Genomic DNA, 26,355 nt, shown 5'->3' with positions numbered 1-26,355 from the left:
AATTTACTGTTAGTAAAGTTAATAAAAGGAACATTATCTGCTACTAACCTGGTAGAAATCATTATTGCCCTGAGCCAACTGTCCATCTGATTATGTGAAAGAACCAAGGCTTACGGTGGGACATTCTATTGATCATTTTCATTTAAAAATACATTTTAGATGACTTTAACCAAGGCATCACATATGTCTGCTGGGCAGATTTAGCACAGTGAGGACACAGCCTCGTCTGAGCTTCCTGCCTAGGCACAGTGTGGGGCGAGAAGTTCCTCCAGACCCCTGTGGGAATCACTTGTTTGGTGGTTGTCAAAATTGGACCCAACTGCTATAGCTTTGCTTTTACCTTTCACTTTTTTGGGTGGTAATTACAAATTTTTTCTGACTTAATAAAAAAAGGTAATTAATGGAGAGTGAAAGGGAAAACCACTGAAATAGCAGCTGAGCTGATATTGACAGCTGTCAAAACACTGTAAAGAAAAGCCTTTTTAATGTTCAGAACAGACGTTGATAGCTAAGACCTCTCAAAGGGTTGGTTTTTTTTTTAATAGCAGCACTGGTTTTCCCTTTCACCATCTAGGTGTGGGGTGTGTGTGTGTGTGTGTGTGTGTGTGTGTGTGTGTGTGTGTATGTGTCTAAATACATTGTGTGTATGTGTGTATGTATATGCACGAATGTGTGTGGGTGTGTTTTAGTTTGGATCACTGGGTGAGTCTGGGACCTCATAATCATTCTACAGTAATCTCAAAAGGGCATGGCCAATCATACTAAATTGTATCATCTTTTTTATTTTTAATTTTTCTGGGAACAAAAAACACACAGGCCCGTAGCAGGAACGGATGCTGTGGCACAAGCGTGCCTGAAGGCGTGCACAGAGTCTTCCTGTACTGGCCACTGCTCTAGCCAGTGCTACTAAATCCTCACTTTTGAGTACCAAATGCAGTCCCAATTTTCTTTTCAAGTAGGAAAAAATAAACTAAGGATCAAGACCATGATTTATTTTTGTTTTCAAAAAGCGAAAGTTAAGAGTAAAGCCAAAACTACAGAGCCAATAGTGACAGCTTCTACTGGTCCAAATTCGTAAAGGGGATCTGGAGGTTCTCCTAAAATAGAAAGAAAAGAATGGGAAAAGTGTTACAGTAAGATATTTTTCTATAAATGATAAGCTAGACCTAAGATGTTGTTTCATACACAATTTACTTTCTGACCAATATGAACATCATGTTTTTAATTCAAAAGAAATGTTCCTAGCCAGGTCACCTCTCTCTTCCCAGGGTCCATCATTCTGAGGGCTTGGCCCACCTGACACAGTAACGCCAAATATAAAATATTTGGCTTGGAATGGGCATGTATGAAGTACCTACTAGGTGCCAGGCACTATGCCAAACACTTAACAAATATCCCATTTGATCTTCACAACCCTGGAAAGTAGGTACTTTTATTATACCCATTTTACAGCTGAGGAAACTGAGGCAAAGTTAAATTTAAATGACTTCCCCAAAGTCATACAGAAAATGCCTGAGGCTGAATTTGAACTCAGGTCTTCCCGACTCCAGGCCCAGTGCAACATTGCTTGATACCAACAGGGACCTAAAGTTACAAATGTAGAGTTAAATTTCAAACAGATTTCCCCATTTACATATTTTAAGAATTTTAGTCTAAATAAAAATTCTTTCTGATCAGAGTTTATTACTTTCTTCACATAAATTCGATGCCAATCAGATAATTAAATTATTTTAACTAGAGAGAAAGCCACCTAATGCCTTACGTATAGTAATAGTTGACTAAATTTGTAGAGACTGACGACCTAAATTAGGTTTTATTAAGATATAGCATAACATATTCCTTTCCTAAGTTGGATTTGTAATGTTAGATGGAATCTGTTTACTATTTAATGTTCTGTCAGTTATTGGTGATCAGTGGAACCACATCCAAACCAGAAAGAACATGAGTCTTATAATCACTGTGTCCATAAGACACCAAACTCTTCAGACGATGGGAGAAAAATGCAGTCTTTCATTCACTCATTTTGCCAGCAGAATTCCAAACATCTGCAGACACTCAGACATTGTTTGGGGCCAGCTTAGAGGGCTGGGTTTCCATCCTGCCACACCATCCATGTTGTCTGAATATTGACTATTTTGTTCTAAGGGGTTTGGGCCATCAGTAACCCATTGCAAGGTGTTACATGAACCGTCTATTTCCCACAAGGCCCTAGGTTTTTTATGTGTTTGAAAATGAATCAAAACACTACTTTAGAGTTAAAACCATATGTGCAATCATTAGTAAATTACCAGTAATGCTTTTTAATAAAGAAGTAGCTTTTCCAAACAACATCCCCAGGGAAAGGAACAGCAGCTAAAAGTTGTGAGAAGTGAACACTGTCAAGTCTTGGGATTTACTAAATATCTACAGAGACGTTGCAAATGGCTTCAGGTGGCTACTAACTAATACTTTATGGGTATGAACATATGAAGCGCTTTGTGTGAATAATGAGGTCATTAATGGTACATACTTGGGAATTTTATCAACTTATACCATGAAGCTTTTATGAGGACAAATTATTAATTTATGCAAATGTACTGTGAAAAATATAAATTTGATCTATGTAATAGTCGAGTTCATTTATGGGCTCTCCACCTAAGTGAACTTCCCAGATCATTAACACTTATTCCTTCAAGACCTGAACTATTTCTTCATTTAAATCATTATATGAAAATTTTCTAAAATATAATTTCACCTTTCTCTGCTTTCTTAAATACAGTATACTGAACTTAATTTAGCCTTTCCTGAATGTTTCAGGGGCAATATTAAGTACATTAGCTCTTCTAAAAATAGGGTAGTTATTTAGTCTCCCCATCCCCACCCCCATCTTTTATAATGCTTTTAAATTTGCTGTGCTCAAAGAAATCAGGTCACCAAAGTTGTCAGAATGATGTGTAAAATATTAGTCAGTAAGCTGAGTACCCGGCTGAGAGTTCTCCTAGTGAGTAAATACATGGCCTAATACAGTGGCTCAAGCTTCTCCCTACCTCTCTCCTCCCTTCCCCCACACCCCATCACTTCCAGGTTTTCTGCACAGTTCCAAATAACTGAGCTTGCCAGAAGTCTGACTTCCAATTAAGCAAACTCTTAATCAAGTACACTCATGAATGGAAGCTGTTGTATAAAGAATTAAAAAAAAAAAAGATGAAAATCTTTTGAATGGTTTATGGTTAATGGCTTTGGAATGCATTATTATTTAATTAATAATTATTATTGATTTTACTTTTAATTATATTTTACTAATAGAAAATTTTGGTCTAAAAGATTAGAAAAACCAGAGGAAGTCCTCCTGTGCCATGGGTGAATCATTTATGGTGGATTTTTGAGAAGATATGGATACTTAAAAAAATAGTCTCATGAACTCATTACTTTCAACAAAAAAGCTAAAAAGAAAAAAACATTGCAATAATTATATAGGATAGGGAGGTTCAGGAGAGTTGAGAGGCATTAAGAGTAACACTAAGGTTGACTTGCTTTTCTGGGCAGTCTAATAGCTGGTGTAGAGACAAGGAAAGCCAGGGTCAAAGATGTGCTGAGCTGGGGGACGGCACACTACAATAGGGACAGGAGAGGCCATCGGGCTTTCATTTATTTCCCACTTTAGAGGCCTCCTTCAAAAAGTAATGCTAGAAAGTCATCTATACTAAGAGGTAAGTTACCTTGAACAGGAAGTTCAATGAAAAACTTGCTATCTGTGATTTCTAAGTGGTGTGTAAATAGAACAAAATGTATCTTCTAATCCCAGTTTAGAAGGGCTTTTAATTTTGAATTGCAATCCTACGGTATAAGAGTGACCTTGCTCTTAGAAATCAAAGTATTGAATTCATATGAAATAATTTCCGCAAGTTTAAGGCCAAAATCTAAACTCACCTTGTCTTCATACATTCTTTTGGCTTCTCTTAATTCAGAACGCAGCTGAGAAACAGTAGATTCCAGTTCACTGAGTTGACGCATATACATTGAATTTTGATTTCTTGCTTGTTCTCTAAGAAGGGTTTAGAAAAATAAAAAACCACCACCTAAGAATAACAGATATGACACCTTAAAGGAACCACAGCCATTAAAAACTAGACCTCTTAGCCTGACATAATTTATCCCAAGATGATTACTAAAAAGTATTGTTCAAATTATAAATAATTTGTAATAAATATAAATATTTATAATAATAAATAAATGTCTTGGGTTTTATTCTATAGCTTGGAATATAAACCTTTCTTAATCCTTTTTTCTTAAAGAAGCTCAATAAAAGAAGCTTTCATTTAAAGAAGTTCTAGTAATAATCTGATCAGAACCAAAAAACCACATATGCAATTCTATCTAGCTATAAAAGTTTATTTTCTACTTTTAAAAAGTTAAAAAGTGTTACGGCGTTGTTGGACCCTTAAGAAAGGGTGAGCAGAACGTGAATGGAAATCTCAACAAAGAGGTTAACGGCACATTCAGATCAAGCAATTAGGAGACATACTGAATGATTTCCAGTTGGCTCTGGATGCTATTAGCTTGGCTGCGGGCACTGCTGGCTTTTTCACTCAGTCCCGTTACTTCAAGTTCGTGCTCATTCATTAATTGCTCAATCCTATAAATAGAAAGAGAAATGATCAGAGTTGGGATGTAGAAAATTTCACCAAATGATAAACTGTTCCAAAAATAGATGAAATTTATCTTGTAAATGTTATAAATGACAGCACCACAGAGCAAGAGAGTTGGAAAGGACCATTCATGAGAGGAATGCCCACGAAAAAAATACCTTCCAAGCCATCACTCCTACTGCGGCTTCCAGACCTCCCACATTCCACCTCAGAGCAGCTCACATTGTGCCCTCCAATCCCACTTTGGCCCGAAGGCGCCACACAGCTTATCGGAAATGATAAACTCACTGGCTCTCACTCTAGTCAGGCCCCCAGCGAAGTCCTTGCCCTCTCCAATCTGTGCTCCACAAGAGGTCAAAGTGGTATTGCTATAGGACGATTGTGACCATGTCTATCAGTAAGGCAACAATAACAATGCAGATGATAGTTGTCAAAATGCCTATGTAGTTCTGTATCGCAAAGTATACGAGACACTCCACATAGAAAGTAGAAGAAGTAAACCATTTATTCAGACGCCAGAGAACCGATCCCACAAGCCATCTACCCAATTTATCACAGCAGTAAAGCATTCAATACACAATATCACAACATGGAGCCTCGCCATCCCAAAACCTTTCCAACCCCCTGCTGGGGTCTTCCCACAAACAAACTCACAGTACAGCTATCACAGTCTGTTCAGCTATCAAAGGTCGACTTGCGTGACCTCAGCCCTAACAGTCCCAACAGCCATTACACCATGTCACTCCCTAGGGATCCCTACCGCCTTCAGGATAAAATATAAGCCTTTCTCTTTGGCATTTAAAGCCCTTCCCAAGACGGTGCCCGCCTACCTTTCCAGGGTGATTATACACTACACTCGCAATCACTAGCCTGCTTATTATGGTGAATACATAACCCTTCACCTCCTCTTTCTGAGCCTTTGCCCAGGCTGTCTCCCATGCCTGGCATGCGCTCTCTCCTCCCTTCTACCTCACTGAATCCTTAGCTCCCTTCATTCTACCTCCTGGTAGCCCTCATCTGCTACTGTTCCCTACGTACACACACAAGCACGTGCGTGCGCGCGCGCACGCGCGCGCACACACACACACACACACACACACACACACACACACACACACACACCTATCAATGGAAGTTCTTTTTACTGTTTTTACTGGGAACCCATTTTCTATTCACTTGTATGTATACATCTGTTTTTCCCTGACAGCAGTCCTAAGCAAGCAGGGACTGTCTTGTCTCTGCACCCACAGTCCATAGCTCATAGTAAGCGCTCAATAAAGCCTTACTGGCTGACTGACTAAACTGCTTAGGTCTTTGTTGTTGTCGTTTTTTGGCTAATTTTTCTAGAAACATGGATGTAATGTAACGATGACGATAATGATGATGATGACAAACAACTGGTATTTGTTTAAGGCTTTAAGGTTAGTAAAGTGCTTTTCAAATATTAAGTCATTTGAGCCTCACAACCACCCTGGAAGGTAGGTGTTATAATTATTCCCATTTTACAGACTTCAGAGCAAACTGAGGCAGACAGATGAAGTGACTCGAGCGAGGTCACACAGCTACAAAGTATATTTACTGGCCAGATTGGAGCACAGCCCTCTGTCTCCCCCACCCCCACCCCACAGTGGCCTCAGTGCTCTGAACCACACACGGAGAAGACTCACCTATCTTGATGCTGCTGAAGAAGTAGTTCTATTTTGTTCTGTGATTCGGTTTTCAGTGATTCAAGTTGATCTTCTACCTGTTTTGTGGTTTTTTTTTTAAAGATTGGGATGAGTTAGTAAGAATTCTGCACATCCAAGCCTTCGACTGGATGATACTCAAGTTTTCTATAACACTGAACACCAAGGAGCAGAGTTCCAGGACTCTGCTCTGCTGGCCTCCTGACCTTCTCTGCCCCCCTTAGAGCTAAGGCCAGTCAGTGACTCCAGGGAGGGCAGCAAGCCTGGCAGGAAGCCCCCAGGGCCACAGCAAGATGGGCACTTACCCCATCAGGAATACAGCCCCAACCAACCCTCCAGTAGTGATGTCATTTCAATGAATTTTAATATACTGCATATAGAAGCACCCAAAACTAGCTGGTAAAAAAAAAATCATGTTCTCACCACTTACTGGAAAAATCCTCCCTTTAAGATAAGACACCTCTGTGTCCAGCTCTCTCAGAAGTTTACTGATGGCTGTGCCCAAGTTGCGGACGTGGAGAGTAGAGATGGCCTCGTGCTCATAGATCCTCTTGCCTGTGGTCTCCTCATAGTCCACCAGAATGGCCCGGATCTCCTGGAGCACTCCTTCATGACTGAGCATCACCTTTCGGAGCTGCTCCGTCTGACTACTGCTCTCCCTCAACATCTCCTCCTGAAGGCGCTTGGCAGTTTCAAGTTCATGAGCTGTATTTTGGAGCTGAATTCTTAGATCCTCCTGAGAAAGATTCTCCCTTCGTCTAAGAAACAAAGTAAAAGAGGAAAACAAAAATACTTAGACTCATATTCAAAAATATATCTGAATAATATTTCTCCCACATACCTACTCCAGCAAAACACCTGTTAATTCGCAGCAGACTGAATAATGATCAAGAAACTCAATGGAAAATAATACCAAGTGAATTATCCTATGCTGGAATTGAACACAAAAATCAGGCAAAGTCCAAAGGCAATCGGAATGGGGACCACCAGCAAATCCAGAGCCAGGGCAGACAAACAAGTGGCAACCAAAAGCCATCCAGAGATACAAATAGGGACAAACACACAAATGCAGGGATCTGTCTGGAGGCATTAAGAATGGAAGCTCCCCAGAAAGTCCTGGAGTAGTCAGAAACCTCCTAGAGACCTCACGGGGCACCTAAGTGGCACAATGGATAGAGTCCAAATCGGGCCTCAGATACTTACAAGCTGTATGACCCTGGGCAAGTCACTTAACCCTGTTTGCCTTAGTTTCCTCATCTGTAAAATGAGCTGGAGAAGAAAATGGCAAATCACTCCAGTATCTTTGCCAAGAAAACGCCAAATAGAGTCAGAAAGAGTCAGACACAAATGAAATAAGTGAATGGTAACAGAGACCTTAGAAGCCCCTCAGGGAGAAGGCACAGGGGTGCTCAGACAAGGACAGCCTCAAAGCAAAGGGGCTCTAAGACCTATAGGACATTGTCCTAAGCTACCATAGAGGTCTCTAAAGATCCAAAACTCCGAATCACAAAGATGCATGGGGACCTAAAGCAGGGAGGTAAATGGAGGTCATCACAAGAGCAGAGCTGATCCAGGGAGGAACCAAACAGGGCCAACCATCCCCTTCCAAAAGCACAGCAAGGCGCAAAGCCTGACCCTCACACAAAGCCCCAATTCAAGGACTCAAGTTGGAGAAATGAGCAAACCAAAGAAGACCCCAAACAATATAAAAAATGTTATTGTAAATCTAGGTATCCCAAAAACAATTTCACCTAGAAGGAAAATGTAACCATATAATAACTGCAAGCAGAGACTCTAAAGGGAAAAAAAAGATTTTCCACAAGAACTATATGAACATACAGATAAAAAAAATGAAGAAAGGGATTTTTAAAGCTGAGATGAAAAGCTTGAAGGCAAGAATTAGAAGTAGAAGAAACAGCTTAAAAATTATTAAAATGTATCAACTTAAAATAAAAATTATTAAAATTTATCCAAGTAATGGACTCCTTGAAAATCAGAAGAAATGGATATCAATGACTCTAAAAGACAGCAAGAGATGTGAGAACAAAAATTTTTTAAAATTGAAAAAAGCAAAGAAAATATAAGATATATATACATACACACACACACACACACACACACTCTCTCACACATACACACACACACACACACACACATATAAATATAAAACAACCAACCTGGAAAACAGGTCAAGGAGAGATAATTTACAAATCATTAGACTCTATGACATAAATTCATTATTTTTAAAAGCCTGTACATCAGGCTTAAAGAAATCATAAACGAAAACTGCTCAGATACATTAAGACCAGAGGGCAAAGTAAAGATATAAAAGAAATTCATTATCACCTCCTGAAAGAATCCCCAAAAGGAAAAGTCCCAGGAATGTCATAGCCAAAATCCAGAGCTTCTACCTCAAAGGAAAGATATGGCAAGCACCCTAAAATACAAAGGAAGTAGGGTCAGGATTACACTAGCCCAGGCAGCTTCTTCTAGAAAACAAGACAAGACCCTGGAATACAATATGCCCAAAGGATGAAATAGATCATTTCTGACAAAAAGTAGGAACTTTGAAACACAAGACTCAAGAGAAACCAAGAAGGGTAAATTTACTTAAGGAATTGAAAGGAGCTATATGATGATGTGTTGTTTACATTTTAATGAGGGAAGAAAAACGAGTGTCCCTTCGGAACCTTACTATCTTCAAAGGGTACTAAGGGAACCGTTCGTTTGGTTGGTTTTTGTTTTTGGTGGGCTTAGGGGAAAGCTGGTTCTGTGCTAAAGATTTTGAGGTGAAAGGGACAGGAGAGAAATATACCAAGTATAGTAGAAAGGAAGTGGAGCTTGTTACTTCCCACCACCCCCTCAAAGAGGGTGAATGAGAAGCATATTCAAACACGATAGAAGAGATGGGAGGCAGGCATAATATGAACGTCGCTCTTATATGACTCAGTTAAAAAAATGGTTGAATACATACTTTGCAAATAATCAACCTGGGGTAGAAATATATTCAAGTTTAATGGGGAAGTAAGTGGACATTTAGGAGGTGAGTAAGAGGGTGATAATACTGGGGAAAGAATTGCTCCCCAAAGCAAAACAAACTTCCTGATCCTGAAAAAGAGGTTAAAAGAGGCAGTAGGGGTAAGAGGGGAGGAAGAAAAAAATCAGACTCTAAAGGGGTACCCATCATTTGGGGAATTGTGGTATATCAATGTAATGGAATAAGAAATAATGAAAGAGATTATTTCAGATAATCCTAGAGCATGAATGGATGCAGAGTGAAGTGAGTGGAACCAAGAATACATACGATGACAACATTGTCAAGAAAAACAACTCTGAAAGACTTAAGAATAAGAACTCTCATCTCCAGGGACCTGAGATGAAGCCTATCACCCAACTCCTGAGAGAAAGGGGATGATGACTCAGGGCACAGAAAGAAACAGACATTTTTGGACATGAACACAGGATTCATTTTGCTTAACTACACTTATTTTTAACAAGTTTTTTTTTCCTTATCTCAGCTTTTAATGGGATTGAAGCGAGGACTGGTTATGGTGGTACCATAAAAAGTGGGCCAAAGAGAATTTCTGAGTCATGTGAGCAACAAGATGGCAGACTAGACATTTTTTCTGATCCCCACAACTTCTCAAACCTCTCCAAAACAAATTATGCACCAAAGATAAAGCAACTTCAGCTATTTCCATGGTCTGGGACATGCAGAATCCAAAAGGCAGCTTAAAAAATCTCCCCAACCCCATGACCTGATGCTCCCTGACCCTGAGCTCACTCAGCACATCTGCCTATAGGGGTGGAGGCGGGGATGAAACATTTAATGCAGTACTTTTTGTGACAGCAAAGAACTGGAGACAAAGTAGATGCCTATCGATTAGGGAAGAGTTGAACTGAGGTACATAAATGTAATGGAATACTAATGCACTGTAAGAAATGATGCATGTAATGAATACAGAGAAGCCTGGAAAGATCCATATGAACCAATGCAGAGCAAAGTAGAACCAACGAAACAATATACACGGTAACTACAACAACATAAAGAACAATGACACACTAAAAAATCAAAAGTAAATGTAACAAAATAAAGAGGAACTTGAATGAAGAGATAGGAGAAGACAGCCCACCCCTTCATGGTCCACAGGTGTTACGCATTGCACATTTTTTCAGACTTTTTCCAACTTTTTTTCTCTCCAAAAACATTGTCACATGGGATGGCTATTTTTTTGTCAGAGAGTGATATATGGGATACTATGGTGATATAAGAAACAAAAAATATCAAAAACTTGTTTAAAAAGAGGCCTATTTTTCAAACTGCAGAGAACTTTAGTTCAGAAGGAAGAACAGACAAGCAAGACAGTCTTGAAAGTAAAGTATGGAATTTATTACATACTTTAAAAAAAACCATGGAGATTCAGTTTCATTTACATTCCTCTTTTTGCATTCTGATATGTGTGTGTATACATATATGCACATATATACACATACAGAAATATTTGGGGGTTTTAGCATTTAAGATCAGAATAAAAATTAAAAACGAAAAGATAAATGGACCTAACACCAACGGTGCCAACCAACACCTGCCACTGACAGACAAGCAAACCCACGAACCCTGGGAATAGCAGCACCCTCCAGGTCACCAGCATTTCCCCAGCCCAGCCCCTACAGACATAATCCAGCAAAGCAAATCTTGTGAAGACGTGAGCTAGGAATGTTCTCTGCAGGTGCTGCAGCCCCTTGGCACTATCAAATGGTCCAATGTTACAAACAATGGTGTTAGCAATGAAAATGACAAAGATGACGCATTGCCAGTGTACCCTAAGGGCACCATCTCAATGTTGAAACTTCCTATATGGGTTGTATCCCCCATCAGAATGTCAGCTCCTTGGGTGTGGGGACTGTGTCTCACTTTTAAAATTGTGGAGCCATAGTCTCTCTGCCCAGATCTTGTGCTCACTATGGAAGGCACCTCATTTCCCACCAGCTCCTCTCTTGGACTCAGCTATCTCCAGAGACTCTTCATTCTGCAGAATGACAGCAACATTTCCCACCCCAGCTGCATGACTTCCTCGTGCCCACACACTGGGTAACCACCCCCTTCCCTTTCAACTTTGTCTGTGATGTCTCCCCCTTGGACTGTGTGCTCCTTGAGGGCAGGAACTCTCCCGTGCCTTTCCTGGCATCCCAGCACTCAGCCCAACATGCAGTGGGCCCTTAATAAATGTCATTGGCTCTGGCTCAGCACCTGGCACACATCAAGTACTTACTAAATGCTTTACAGACAGCGCTCTATGCTCAGAGAGGTGTAATGGAGAGGGCACGTCCTCTAACTATAAAAAGCAAGCAGAGGAGTCATACACAAGGGGCTGGGAGGTTAGGGGAAAGACCAATGTGGAGAAGAAATGATCCTCAAGGGCGATGTTCACATGTTTTGTTTGATGACCTAAAAGATCACACGGACCAATTTCCTTGCCACTCCATTTTGTAATTCTCCCCAAACCTCCCCAGAATTAATGAGTGAATCAGGTGAGTTTAATTAAATACCCTAATTATTAATTAACCAAAATACAAACACACTAACGGTAAGAGTTCATGCTAAAGACCCATGGAGTGTGCTTAATGACTGAATAGCTTCCTTCCAGTCTCAGCTAAAGTCCCATCTTCTGTAAGAAGTCTTTCCCCCTCCTCCTCATCCTCCTCACGCTTTCCCTCTGAGGTCAGCCCCAACGTGTTTCATGTAAATATTCCATATTGGTTTTTGCACAGTGTTGTTTGCACGCTAAGCACCTCAATAGACTAAGAACTCTTTGAGAGTAGGGGCCATGTTTTTGCCTTTCTTTGTATCCCCAGAGTGTAGCACAGCACCTGGCACAAAGCAGACACTTAATATTTGTTGACTGACTGCAAGAAACACATTTTGAGAACCCATGGATTAGATGAGAAATAGCATTGTATGGTGAAAAGCAATATAGTAGAGTGGTAAAAGAACTAGACTTTGAGGCAGAAGACTGGAGGTCAAGTCCTGCTTCTGGTACTGACCAGCCAGGTGACTCTGGGCCTCAACTTCCTCATCTGTAAAATAGGTGTCATATTTGCACTACCTACCTCTCAGGGTAGCAAGGAAACCATTTCTATACATTATGAAGTGCTAGGCAATCTATCATCATTATTATTATTAAGATGGGGAAGGAGATAAAAATAAGGAAAAGAAAGAAGAAAAGCCTCAAAGAAGAATCTTTATGTTTGTTCGAATCAATTCCGTCTAAAGAGACTCCCTTAAGATTAGGTTTCATTAAAGGTGTGTTTTCTTTAGCCAATGTAATAGGAAAGGCACAACACTGCCACCCACACCTTCACTTTGTTACAAACTTTCTCCATAGGGCTCCAACCTCATACAAGGCTTATATGGTCCTCGGTTTCCTCCTTTGTAAACTGAGGAACCCGGTCAAGAGGACTTTGTGCTGGGTTAGAGGATGCTGAGACCTTGGACCCAGGATGCTCCGACTCTGCCCCTGACTCTTGGTGTGGCCTTGGCTAAGTCACTCTATATCTGTCTGGCTTCTGCTTCCTCATCTGTAAAACGAAGAGGTTGGTCACCTACATCCTCTATGTTCTCTTCCAGGTGGAAATCAATCAGGCTAGCCTTTAAGGTGGTTCCTGCTCTCAATTCTATGGCCCTCAACATTTTCCAAGTATTCCCTAAGTTATCCCCTGAGAGCCTCCTCACATAGATGGGAAGAGGGATGTGCTCAACCCACCAGCGAGTCCTGACTTAGGAAATCGAGATTCCAGACCCACATGGCATCTGGCTGGTCCCACTTACCAAACTATCATCTAACTGGCAAGAGCAAAAGCATAAATACCTTCCCACGTGTTCAAGGAAGGTAATCTTGATGCTAATGCTAAATGTCAAACTGGATGCCGGTTTGTCAACAAGAACCAAGAACAGAGAATCAAATATAGTGAACAAGTACTACAAAAGTGAAAAGATCAAATATTTGATTATTTAGACAAAATCTCAATTTAGCACCAAGAGAGCAATCTTTCATTGGCAGAGTGACATATGATACCATTGCAGGACCACAGGACCTAATGTTAGACTGGCCAACAGAAATGTCCTCAACCAGTCTCCTGAGGGCACAGGGTGCAGAGTCCCGACCTCAGAAGTCAGGAAACTCAAACCCAGCCTCAAACGCTTCCCAGCTGTGTGACCCTGACTGAGTCCCTGGCCCTCTCTCAGCCTCCATGTCTTCACCTCCCAAGTAGGGCTATAGTGAAGATCAAGGGAGCTAATCGATGGAAAGTGTTTGGAAAATTTCACAGCACTCTATGCACGCTAGCAATTACAAACGAGGAACCTCAATGTAGCTTGGAACAAGGTCACCCAAGTGGCGAGTTATCGCCTCCATCTCTGATGTTCGTGGTCTTGAGAGCATGGAACACTAGACACATCTGACTGGCGGCACAAACACCGACCTGATGTCAACCAAGGCGTCTCTCTCCATCTGCATCTCTTGAAGCTTAGTCTGCAAGTCGATGACTGACTGCCTCAGGTGGAATTTCTGCTTTTCATGCAGCTCAGCACTCTGAAAGATTTCAAGGACAGGCCACATGGACCGTCATTCTACACTAACTTTTTGTCAATCTAGGTGCAATTAACATTCCTATAATGTCTCATCCTCTAACACAATCCCCAGGCCTGAAGCCATGTCACATTTTAGGTATCACAAGTTATTTGGCCTGCAGCTCTCTGGGTGGGGACAGCACCATTTCATGATAATGTTGCTCATCTACGCTGTGCCCAAACTCCACAATAAAATACAGATGGATGTGGTATCTGCACTTTATATCTGCTGTGACATCATCCTACAAACCCACCCCTGATCATGCAGCTCTTGGGCAACTGCACCCTTGGGCCTTCACAGACCAACTAACAACAAGGTTTTTCACTTATCTCCAACTGTCCTGAGCATTTTTTCCTTATCACTAAACCTACCTGCCACTCTAACACACGTTAGTGACCACGTTAAGTTTTAGTGCACAACTTGAATTAATTTCTAGTTTATTCTCATCAGAAACCCTAAGAATTTGAGGAGTGGGAAAAAAGACGCCTTAAGCCAGAAAGAGCAGACCACAGAAGGATCATTTGTCCTTATGACTAAAGTACGGGTGATCTTATAAGCAGGAACAATGTCAGAGGCCCCAGATCATAAGTGATATGCTTCCTTCCAATCCATATTCTTACTCAGAATGATTCTGAATACTTTTCATCAACCTAATTCTGGGCATTGGAAGATCAGGTACATGTGAAGCGATCCACAAGGCCAGGCTGTAACTTTTTTTTCTCTCAACACCACTTAGTACTCCTCTTTTCTCATACACTAACTTCTCCTGAACATTCGAGTGCCCTGGAAAGCAAGAGGAGAACTCACTTCATTCAGTCTTCTCTGTAAGTCTTTCACCTGATGTGAGTACTCTTCTAAAACCCGCTCGATATGTTCCTTTCCTGGGTAAGGGATCAGTTTTCGCTGACTTTCAAGTTCCATTTCATACTTAGCGAGTAAAGGGTTCTGCACTTGAGTCACAGGTACAGAAGGCTTTTCATTAATTGCACCACGAAGACAAGCTGACCCTAAAAACGGACTGGTAGTACCTGGAAAACAAGAGGACAGTCACTGCACACTTTTCATCTCTGGCCAGCTTCAGGCAATTTCCCTTTAGATGGGGCTGCTGGAGGCCCCCAGAGGCTCTCTGCTCCTGCAGCAGATGGACTTAAGCTTTGCTAAGGTAGAAGGCCAAGTTCCCAACCTTCCTGTTCTAGTAGGTCCCCAAGTCTGGCATGCCATTGTCCCTGGGACAGGGGCCTTTGGCACACCCATGCTGACTGCTGCCCGGCCCTCCTCCCTCCTCCTCAGGCCCACTCCATCCATTCTACTACACCTTTAGAAATCGTACTCTATCCCATTACATTCTAGAATTTTTTGATCAGCATTTCCTCTCACTTTAATGAAAACCTGGCTCTCTCTAAGTATATCATACACTTTACCACTTTCTCCACTGGTAAGATCTTTCCTCACCCATTCATTCATTCAACAAGTATGCAAGCATTTATTAAATGACAACTATCTTCCAGCCATTGTGCTAAGCCCCGGAGATACAAAGGCAAAAATGAAAGTCTCTGCCCTCAGAGATCACAAGTTCTAGTGAGGGAAATGATGTGTATGCTGATAAATAAACATAAAACATATACAAAACAAATGCAAAGGAAGGGAAGGAAGAGGAGTTCTAACCTCTGGGGTGGAAGTGGAAGTCAGAAAATACCTTTGTGGAAGGGGGCACTTTGTGGGACCAGGGAGGAAGATGGCCTCATCTGTGCTCTCCTTGGCTGATTAGATGACTCCTCTACCACAGTCCCTCATGAAATCTGCTCACATTACCATCTCTCCATCCTTATTGTGATCATCTATTGACTCCCAGGTCATCCAACCTTCAAATCTCTTCAGCATGCAGCTCTTGGTCTTCCCCTCTACCTCCTCTGCCATTATCCTCGAGAATGTTGATGTTCATACTAGCATTGCCCCCAGGCTGACTACACAATTCCATTGACTTCCTTCTCCATCTTCAATCACACACCGACATGGTCACATTTGGGACTTCAGTAGATCTAGAATTAAGGCACCTCCAAGACCTAGAATTTTTAAATTCTACTCTCTTATCACAACCCCTTATTTCCCATTTTCTCTTATATAAAGCTGACTCTTCACCTTTCACAAATTCCTAATTCTCCCCAATCCATCTCCCTTTGCCTTCATACGTAGCTTTAGGTTTGACAGTTTAATATTCCACTAGTCAGCATTCCAGAATCCTTTGTCGGCCAGACATGGCTTGACCCCACTACACATTCACAGAATAGAATCTCAGTTGGACCCTTAGAGCTGTTTGACAATCTTGCCATTCCCCACAGCAATACTCCAAACTTTTTCTTTTCTCTTCCACAAAGAGTACATGGCCTAGCCCAGGGGTGGGGAACCTGTAGCCATGAGGCCACATCCTTAATAAAAGGGTTTGTTCTGTAAAACTTGAACTCAGTCAAAAGCCTACACCTAAGGACCCAGAAGGCCACATATGGCCTCAAGGCCGCAAGCTCCCCACCCCCAGCATAGCTTATTACTTCTCTGAGAACGTGGAGGCTCCTGGGAGAGGCCCCAGCTTCCCGCCTAGATTCCTCCAACTGTCTCAAGTGACATCGCCGCCTTCTCTCTCCTCCTCTCAAGTCACAAATGAATCTCTACTACTGGCTGCAGAGAGTCCTACTTCCAATCCTCTATTCTGACTATGGTAACTGTCCCCTCCTCTCTCTCAAGCATCTTCAATCTCATCCCTACTTCAAACATGTTCAGGTCTTCTCAAGCCTAAAAAAAACCAAAAACCCTTTTCTTGCATTTCAATCCCATCCAATGCCATCTCTCTCCTCACCTTCATGGTAAGATTTCTTGAAAAACCCATGTCGGATGTCTCTCTCTCTTTCTTTCCTACCCACTTTCTCCTTAATCCCCTATAATCAGGCATCCAGCCTTCACCTTCCCAAGATTATAAATGACTTCCTAATTTATAAGCCCAATGGCCTTTTCTCAATTCTTATCTTCCTTGACTTCTCTGAAGCTTTTTCATTCATTTAAAAAGCATTTATTAAATGACTACTATGCACCAGACAATGAGGTTACAAAGACAAAAAGAAAACGTTCCCTGTCTTCGGGGAACTTAGAAGTTTCTAGGACTATTGTATTCTCTCTCCTTATCACCACCACCCTGATACAGGCCCTGAACTACTTCCATAGCCTCCTAACACACCTCCCCATTTCCACCCTCTTTTCTCTCCTATCTATTCTTCATGTTGTTGTTCAGTTGTTTCAGTCCTGTCTGACTCTTTGTGACCCCATTTGAGGTTTTCTTGGCAAAGATACTGCAGTGGTTTGCCATTTTCTTCAACAGATCATTTTATAGATGAGGAAACTGAGGCAAACCGAGTTAAGTGACTTGCCCCAGGTCATACACCTAGTGTCTGAGGTCAGATTTGAACTCAGGAAGATAAATCTTCCTGACTCTAGGCCTGGCACTATATCCACTGCACCACCTCGCTGCCCTCTATCCTTCATACCACTGTTACAATAATCTTTCTTACCTAGAGACCTGGTCATTTTATTCCTCTGCTTAAAAATTTTCAGTATCTTCTGAGAAAAGTTCAGCCTCCTAAAACTGGCATTCAAGGATGTCTACAATCCAGTTCACATTAATGTTTTAGTTTTATTACTATTTATCTCATGTTACTCTCCTCCTCTGGGCTCTCCAAACACACACCAACAAACATCTTTATCTCCAAAATATCTCATGTGTTCTCATGTAACTAACCATGTCTTTGTTCAGCCTCTTTCTTTTACCTACAATGCCTTCTCCCCTCCTTCCCTTATTGTCGAGATCCTACATGTCCTTTAAAATTCAATTCGAATGCCACCTTTTCCAAGAACCTTCTGTAGCTGCCACTTGTCTGACTTCTCCTCACCCATGAATAACAACTTCTCCTCCTCCATGCTCCCCAGTTTCTCTTATCACACCACTTTGTTACTGCTGTGTTTAATAGGCAACATGGTGCATTACAGACGCCTGCATCAGGAGCATCTGGTCACCCTCTTGGTTCACCTTTCCCAATGTCTCAGGGCACTGACTCTCTGACCCAAGAATGTGGTCTGCCACTAGTCATAGCATGGAGTGTGGAGATCATATTATAATTAGTTGGCCTCACTGCTTTCCAATAAAGGCATCACATGACTGGTAAGATGGATATGTAGTTGTTTCAACACATAAGACATATGCCAAATCATAATAACTAAAATGGAAATAACGAGAGGAAAAGGGAGAAATACCTCTACATCTGTCCAGCCATGGGAGAGAGAAGACTCAGGAGTTCTGAGCAAATGAGAACAAAAGGGCTTTAGTATCCAAAGGAAAGTGGTCTATAAACCAGCTGGAATCTACTGCTAGATTCAGGCTGGGTTCTCACACACCCCAGCTTGGGAAAGGTGAAGCTCCCTAGCCTCAGTGGTCTGCACAGGAGAAAACAGGACCAAACTTCACTGTTTGAAGAAGCCAAAGAGCTGAAAAGCCTGATACAAACTAACAAAGTAGGAAAAAAGCTGAGGCAGAAAATGTTAAGAGAAAAAAAAAGCTGTACATAAACATAGCTCCCAAGCAAATGATTCAATAGTGAGACTCTTAAAGAAAAAAGGAAAAGTGAGTAAATATTCCAGAAAAGTCCGTAATGCAGTGAGCTTTAATGGAAATCAAACAAAAACTACCAAAATAAAAGAGAACAAGGCAATAAATACTGTAAATTGACATAATGGAATGACAGCAAGAAATTTCAGAATTGTTAGAAAGAGAAATAACACTTTTTCAAATTTATTTTTTGTTACATTTTGACTTCTGAGTTGTCTCCCTTCTTCCCTCCCAACCCTGCATGAGAGAAGGCTAATATCTGATATAGATAAATACATAGAATTATACAAGACATACTTCCACATATCAGTTCTTTCTCTGGAGCTGGATAGCATTTTCCTTCATAAGTCCTTCAGTGTTGATTTGAGTGATCATATTACTCAGAACAGCTTAGTCATTCACCATTACTCTTTGAATAATATTGCTGTTACTGCATACAATGTTCTCTTGGTTCTGCTTGTCTGCTTGTTTCATTCTTTGTTACTTCACGCAAGTCTTTCCCTGTTTTTCTAAAACCAACCTGCTCATCATTTCTTACAGCACAGTGGTATTCCGCCACAATCACATACCATATAGCTTGTTCAGCTATTCCCCAACTGATGGACATCCCCTCAATTTCCAGTACTTTGCCACCATAAAGAGAGCTGCTATGCAGTATTGAAAGCCTATTGGAGATAAATTTGAAGTGGAACACTAAGTTCTACAATGTCAGGGTTTAGGGTAAAGAGAAGTGTATTGGGAACTGAAATTTTGAGAGGAGGGAGTGACCTGCAGGCTGGCAGAAAACAACCCCCCAGATCTGGATAAGGCGATATATATTGGAAGGAGTAAACTTTAAAGGAGGAAAGGTTTGGAACGTAATAATCTGAATACTACACTTGCTAGTTGTCTTTATTTTTCTTATTTAGTTTTCCTGTTTTATTTATAAAAATGCATTAATTTTCCAGCTTAAAATTTAATAAATGCCTTTCCATTCATTCAAAAAAAAAGAGAGAGAAAGCTGCTATAAACATTTTAGAATATACAGGTTCTTTTCCTCTTCCTTGATCACCTTGGGAAACAGACCTAATAGTGGTACTATTAGGTCAAAGGGTATAAACAGTTTTACAGCTCTTTGAGCATAATTCCAAATTTCTCTCTAAGAGAAATAACACTTTTAAATGAAGAAATCAAAATTAGGTCATAAATCAGAAATCTGAAAGAAAAAGCAATGCAAATGAAAGAGCAAATAATTTAAGAGTACACAATAGATAAGAGCTCCAAAATAAGAAAGCCTCTGGGAAAAAAAAACCGACAGATTTAGGAATCAAAAATACTGAAATGGAAGAAAACTGGCTGAACAGGAACGAATACAATTCTAAAAGAACATATATATTGAATATAAATAAAGGTGACAGGCCTTAAAGATAGGGCATTTAGCGATAATGTAAAAATCCTAGATCTCCTAGAAAAACACTATAAATCTTAAATGCCTTAAAACCAAACTGCAGGAAATTATACAAGCAAATTGCCCATTAGTTTAAAAAACAGACAGCTAGTACTGATTGATAGAATCCACAAATCACCAACAGAGAAAAGTTAAAACTCCAAGGTTAAATGTAATTAAAGTTCAGAATTTCCATATCAAACAACAAATTTTGCAAACAGGAAGGCAAATCAATTCTAATATTCCACCACACCTATGAGAAAGCAAAGAAAAGATTGGGAAATGATACAGGAAAAAGATTGGAAAGGAATGCACCACAGAACAACAGCTAGCAAAACTGAGCCTAATCATCGATAGATTTTCAAAAAGAGAACCGTCTGAGAGGTGAGCATAACATTTGACTTGCAAACACTTAAAACATGAGAAACACAAGAAAAGTAAGCATAATTATCAAGAATAGTCTAAGCAATGTAATCAGTTGTCTTATGTTTCTTAGGCAAGACAAAGCTATCAATAAAAAAATTTTGATATTAAAAATTTTTTGATCAATGGTTAAAAAAACAAGAAAGATCATCAAGGGAGAAAAGAATCTAAGGCGGAGAAGGGAAGGAAGACTACTTCAATTAATATTCTGTAAACTAAAACTGTATTTGCCCAGAAGTAAATCAATATTTGTTAGGAAGGAGCAGGAAAGGATCACACAGAGAAGTTACTTGAATGAGGACAGAGGAGGGAAGAGATAAAGATGCATTCCCATCTAGCCCGATGTGAAAAGAAAAGGGGACAGTAACTTCTTTAGTCTCCAACAAGCATAAAAGCCTTCTGGAGAGGGGGATACATATATGGGAGGAATGAGGTTGACAGCTGTGGGAAGTGAGTCTTATCCTAGAAGGAAAACAATGTGGGTTCCATTGAAGCACATTCCCAAGATTTGGCAGGAGGAAGATGAGAAGTCTCTCATGACATATTTCATTTGAGGGATAAGCACCTTAAAGGACCTTCTCCAAGCAATGGTCATGATTCCTATAACTGAATTGTACCCCCAAGAAGAAGAAATATATAGGAGCCCTAAGGGGTTCTCAAAATCCTAGGTGGAAGAGGGGGACATACATCCAGAAGTAGCATATACTGGCCTGTTGATGGTAAAGACTGGGGGTAGGGCTGTGCCTCACGACTCAGGATACAGAAAGACTCCCACCACGCCACACTTTCTCCTTCATGAACTGGAGTTTCTAGGAGTAAGGCACAACAGAAGGCCACACAAAAACAAAAAGACAAAGAAAAACAAGGGAAAAGGAGGATAAGGTTAATATCTATACACATACTAACTTGGGAATGGGATAGAACAAGGAGCTCAATTTTTGCCTTTCAGAAGCCCTGCCTTTCACGAGGGACAGAGAGAGTAAGGAACATGTAGCCAGATAGCCCATGAACAGGAAAACAGAATTCAGAATAGATGAGGTATGAAAAGAAATAGAAGAGGGCAAAGCAAATAAATACTTATTGGAAAAGGGTATCACAAATGGATATTATTCAGGTTAGGAAGTTGGACAAGGGCATGGGCTCGTGTTAAGGATTGTTATTTACACTCTCATCTGGGTAGGGAGAAGCAAAGTCAAGGAGTCAAAGGAGAGAAAATAATGAGAAACTCTTCATCTATGAAGTGAAGAGGTAGATTCAATGGTCTCTTAAGGTCCCTTCCAGTACTAAATCTATGACACTACAATACTGCTCAAATGTAAAGAACTTGGGAAATGGGAGGTAAATGGGAAGCAAAGATGCTACATAAGAAAAACTATAATCAAATTTGTACACGCAAAACTAAGAGAAACAGATGGAGCAAAATGTGAAAACGTGAATCATAACCTTAACTACAATGCAATTAAAACCCCCCAAAACCAAAAGAGAATCCTTAAGAATCAGTAAGAGATCAGTACTCTCCAGTATAGTGGTAGTGAGTTAGTGATGGGGAACACTAGATAGTTTTCCTTAAACTTTGTAAAGTCAGGGCATATTTTTCAAAGTTTTCATCTCTTATTTCTTTCTTGGTCAACTTTCTATCATCTAAAGATTTTTGCTCATCCAGAGCAAACAGCATTAACTTCTTTGCAGCTTTAACTCCTTCACTGTCATTATGACCATCCCAGTTTTTCTTACTCTTGCCTTCAGTTTAGAACGAATCTGAAAGAACTCTTTCAACCCTTCCCTCTTCGCCCAGGCATTCTCTTTGCTCTACGCTTTCAGGACACTGCTCTCTCCCAGTCTGCCTCCTTACTATATAACTGCTCCTCAATCTTCCTTTGCTGAAGCTTCACCCACATCTCACCCACAAACTGTGGGGGTTCCCCAGGGCTCTGTCCTAGGCCCTCTTCTCTTCTCCATCTATACTATTTCACTTGGTGATTTCAATTATCTCTATGCTGAGGAGTCTCCGATCTACTTGTCCTAACCTCTCTGCTGATCTCTGGTACATCTCCACCTGCCTTTTTGACAATCTGAACTGGATATCCTAAACTATCTTAAACTCAACAAGTCCAAGAATGAATTAATCATCTTTCTCTCTATACCTCCCCCCCACCATTCCTACCTTTCTTAGCACTGCCAAGGGCACCACCAGCCTGCCAAGGACCTCAGGCTTGCAGTCTGTCATCCTCAACTCCTCACTTGCTCCCAATGCCCAGTATCCAATCTGTTGCCAAGGCCCGTTGAGGTTATCTTTGGAACAGCTCTCCAATGAGCTCCTTTCCTCTCCTGTGACATGTCACTACCCTGATACAGGCTTGTGGTCCCTTTAGACTGTGAGCTCAAGGGCAGGGGCTGTGTTTTACCCTTTCCTTATAACCCCAGTGCTTAGCATAGTGCCTGGGACATAGCAGACACTTAGTAAATGTATACTGCCTGAGTTTTAAAACATAAAAAGATAAAGGAAACAATTTAAAATTCAACAAAGGATGAGAAAAATACTTTAAGAACTGTTACGGGGTTTGAAATACAAAATGTCATCTTTTTCTTTAGAAAACAGAATCATAATTAGACAAAATTATCATCACATACATCTATAGATTAACCCAGTAATATAGTCAAGCTATTTAACTTAAACAGCAATTGGGTTTTGACTCTGGCATCATTTTGAATATTATTTTTCAAAGTAAAGGTTGCTTACTTCCACACAATCTGATGCTGCTCAACGAAGCATTTTCCTGATTTGCTTCATGCCTTTCTGCTTCCATGCTGCTAATAGCTTTTCTTAGAGTTCGAGTGTCTTTGGAGTCTGCCTTGTTAGCTCTAATCTAGGAAAACCAAGGGAATAGCCCTTTGTTCAGATTTTAAATTATTTTATCATGCCAAATTCAATCTCATATATATTTTATATTTCTATGCTATTATTACTTAGTATTAAGAGAATAAAATTCTTTGTTCAGGATGGACATTTTTAACAGCCCAAATAATGATAGATTTTACCCAATGACTTTCCCAAAGCAACACTCAACAGGGAGCACTAGTGCTCTGACTACTTAATACTAGTAACAAGTGACTGGCTTCACCTACTGTTCTGGGCAATGCCTTCTTCTCCTTCCTAGCTCTCTATCTATTATAAGGTCATATTTTCAAACAATGAAAAGAAAAACTACTTGCAAAGTCAAGATCAGCAAAATAGGAATCAATAAAATAATTTAAAATTTATTTAAATTAAACCAATACTCTTAAATTAAGAAAACACAGGCCAGGGTGCCTAAGAAACAGATAGGCCAGGATCCAATCTAGATACAACATTCAGGATTTTAACAATAAATAACTGAGTTTGACCTATTCTTAACTGGCAAAAGGAAGGGCTCTGGAAATTACATGATTAATTTAAGCAAAACAAAATAAAACAAACACACAGACAAAAAAAAAATCTGCTTTGCCTAAAATATTCCCTAACTCAAAAAGTTTAGGCCTGATCAGAAATTTGGCTATTATTCATACATAATCGATCACATGGCATAAACAATTTAAAGCTTTACTAATTGAAGAAAAACTGATATTTTTGGGAAAGATAGCTAGTTTGGGGACATAGGTCGGACAAACTTTGGGCTTTGACATAATAAGGACACGGTAAAATTATTTCTTCCAAATAATTTAATCTTAGGGAGCTTATCTTAAACACCCAATAGTGATCTACAGCTGGTCATCAAATTTTCAGTGGCAGGCTAGCTGAGAATTCAAGCACCCATTCAAGCATAAAATGTGTTACATAGAAGCTGAGATTAAATCTAAAATCAAGTTAAATGTTATTAGGGTCTCAAACCTAAAAATATTAAAAGAAAGTAATTTAACTAACCTATCAACTACAAATATTGTTACTAAGAAGAATTTGCCTTTTTTTCACTCACCACTTTTCGCTTTTGTCCACTGAAGTGTAGTCTGTCAAAACTTAAATTCAACAAGTTCTATCTTAATGTATTTAGAGTTATCATTTTGGAAAATAACAGCAAGCAGGGAGACACTTCATTAAGAATTCTAAGTGGTATGTTTGCAAACATTGCTAGGCAACTTCAGTATTCTAATGGAAGAGACTGTCGTAAAAGTTTTCAATTAGACAGAACAAGATACTTTATCACAGTATATACAATTGGCTCAAATATTTCATCAAATTAGGTGCTCTGAGATTCTTGTGGTACGAGGGAAAAAGCAATGGATTTGCAGTCAAATCCCAGATCTGCACCTTACTACCTATGTGATCTTCATCAAGTGATTTAGCCTCTCTAGGCTTCATTTTCTTATCTGTAATGTGAGGGAGTTGAACCTTTGATCAGGGCCCTCCATATGTATGATCTTCAGGTTCTAAGTCACTCAATAAATCTAAGAATTACTGTGATACTGTGTACCACTATAACCAACAGGATTTGGCCCAATGCAGAATGAGTAAGATAGGCATGGTCAAAAACTGGCAACCTCCAACAAAAGAGGTACTGACCCACCTAGGTTCCTTTCTTTGAAATTCATCTTTGAGGTAAGGGAATTAATTAAAACCAAAGCTAACAGAAATCTAGAGGTGGAACTGAGTCTGAAAAAGGGTAGGAAAAATGGGAAAGGATCATAGTCTAAGAAGGACAACTTTGGCCCTACACAAATTTGCTTTGCCATGAAACTAAAAATTCTGCAAAAACTTATTCAATTCAACTGAATAGAAATTGGCAACATCAGTTCATATTTGTATAGAAATTATCATAACCATCATGACAAGCAATTTATGATAATTTTATAAATCAGAAACTCAAGTTCTGAAGTAAAGTCCCTAGCACAATGTCAGATCAGGACCTGACCAGAACTCAGGTTAGGGGACTCCAAGTCCAGTATGGCCCTGCTGCCTCTTCATTATAACAGAAGGTAGGATGGGGAGGGGGTAATATGGAAAGAAGGTGACTACCTAAAGAAGATGGCAGCAAAATATTTAATGAAGCATTTTAGAAGGTGTCACACATATGCCAACAGCTAAGAGGGTGTCCCAAATTTATGGGATGTTTTTCAGCTGCTATTCTGGCCACACCACATGAGGAAATGCATTTGCTAATGTTGCCTATTGGATGATTGTTAATGGAAAGCATACCAGTGGGCACCCATGTGTGGTTTTAGAAAGGTGGCGCCACAAGGCATAGCTTAGAAACCTGACAATTGTCCCTCTGGGTGAGTGTGAGGGAAGTTACATGTGGGCCCAAAAAGGATGTTACATGTAGATAATGACTTCAGCTTAATTCTGATTTATAGGTTATAATGAAAGGCAAGGATTTTAAATAAGTTGCTAGGTAATTGTGGGTTAGACGATATTTGTATCCAAAAAGCTGATTAATTTGCTTGTTCCAGTAACAAAGTCTTTATCTGATGGCTCATAATATTACAGAAGTGACCATGGGTGCTCAAAGGCCTAGAGCAGGGGTGGGGAACCTCTGGCCTCAAGGCCACATGTGGCCCTTTAAGTCCTCAAGTGTGGCCCTTTGACTGAATCCAAACTTCACAGAACAAATCCCCTTAATAAAAAGATTTGTTCTGTAAAACTTGGACTCAATCAAAAGGCTGCACCCAAAAACCTAGAAGGTTACATGTGGCCTCAAGGCCACAGGTTCCCCACCCCTGGTATAAGGCTTTGGCAGATATGATCAAACAAGTATTGACAACAGACTCAGTTCTCCGTAGATCAGACTAGTAAAGCACAGACAGGTTCTTCATCACTAGGCTGGTCAGTAGGTAATGAATTCTTTGATCATAGCAACGCATTAAATACAAATATAAAATCAAAGAGCTTCATATAGTCCCCTTCTGCAACAGCAGAATTGGCAAGGGGATAGGGGGAAGG

At 40.2% G+C, this 26,355-nt stretch overlaps 1 protein-coding gene across 1 annotated transcript in view; it reads right to left on the bottom strand.

The window, feature by feature from the left end:
- CCDC158 (coiled-coil domain containing 158) overlaps positions 1–26,355 on the bottom strand; it is an 89,315-nt gene that overhangs the window by 56,476 nt on the left and 6,484 nt on the right. The window contains exons 2-9 of the mRNA XM_036764968.1: positions 23,182–23,308; positions 21,152–21,250; positions 14,752–14,972; positions 13,796–13,905; positions 6,744–7,071; positions 6,296–6,372; positions 4,505–4,615; positions 3,910–4,024 (exon numbers count right to left, since the gene is read on the bottom strand). Coding sequence (XP_036620863.1) covers positions 3,910–4,024; positions 4,505–4,615; positions 6,296–6,372; positions 6,744–7,071; positions 13,796–13,905; positions 14,752–14,972; positions 21,152–21,250; positions 23,182–23,308 — 1,188 coding nt within the window. The remainder of the gene's footprint in view (positions 1–3,909; positions 4,025–4,504; positions 4,616–6,295; positions 6,373–6,743; positions 7,072–13,795; positions 13,906–14,751; positions 14,973–21,151; positions 21,251–23,181; positions 23,309–26,355) is intronic.

Source organism: Trichosurus vulpecula, chromosome 6 (genome assembly GCF_011100635.1).
Source record: "Trichosurus vulpecula isolate mTriVul1 chromosome 6, mTriVul1.pri, whole genome shotgun sequence".
NCBI classification, from domain to species: Eukaryota; Metazoa; Chordata; class Mammalia; order Diprotodontia; family Phalangeridae; genus Trichosurus; species Trichosurus vulpecula.
Note: the sequence above shows the minus strand (reverse complement) of the source record. Positions and strands in the feature narration are given on the sequence as shown.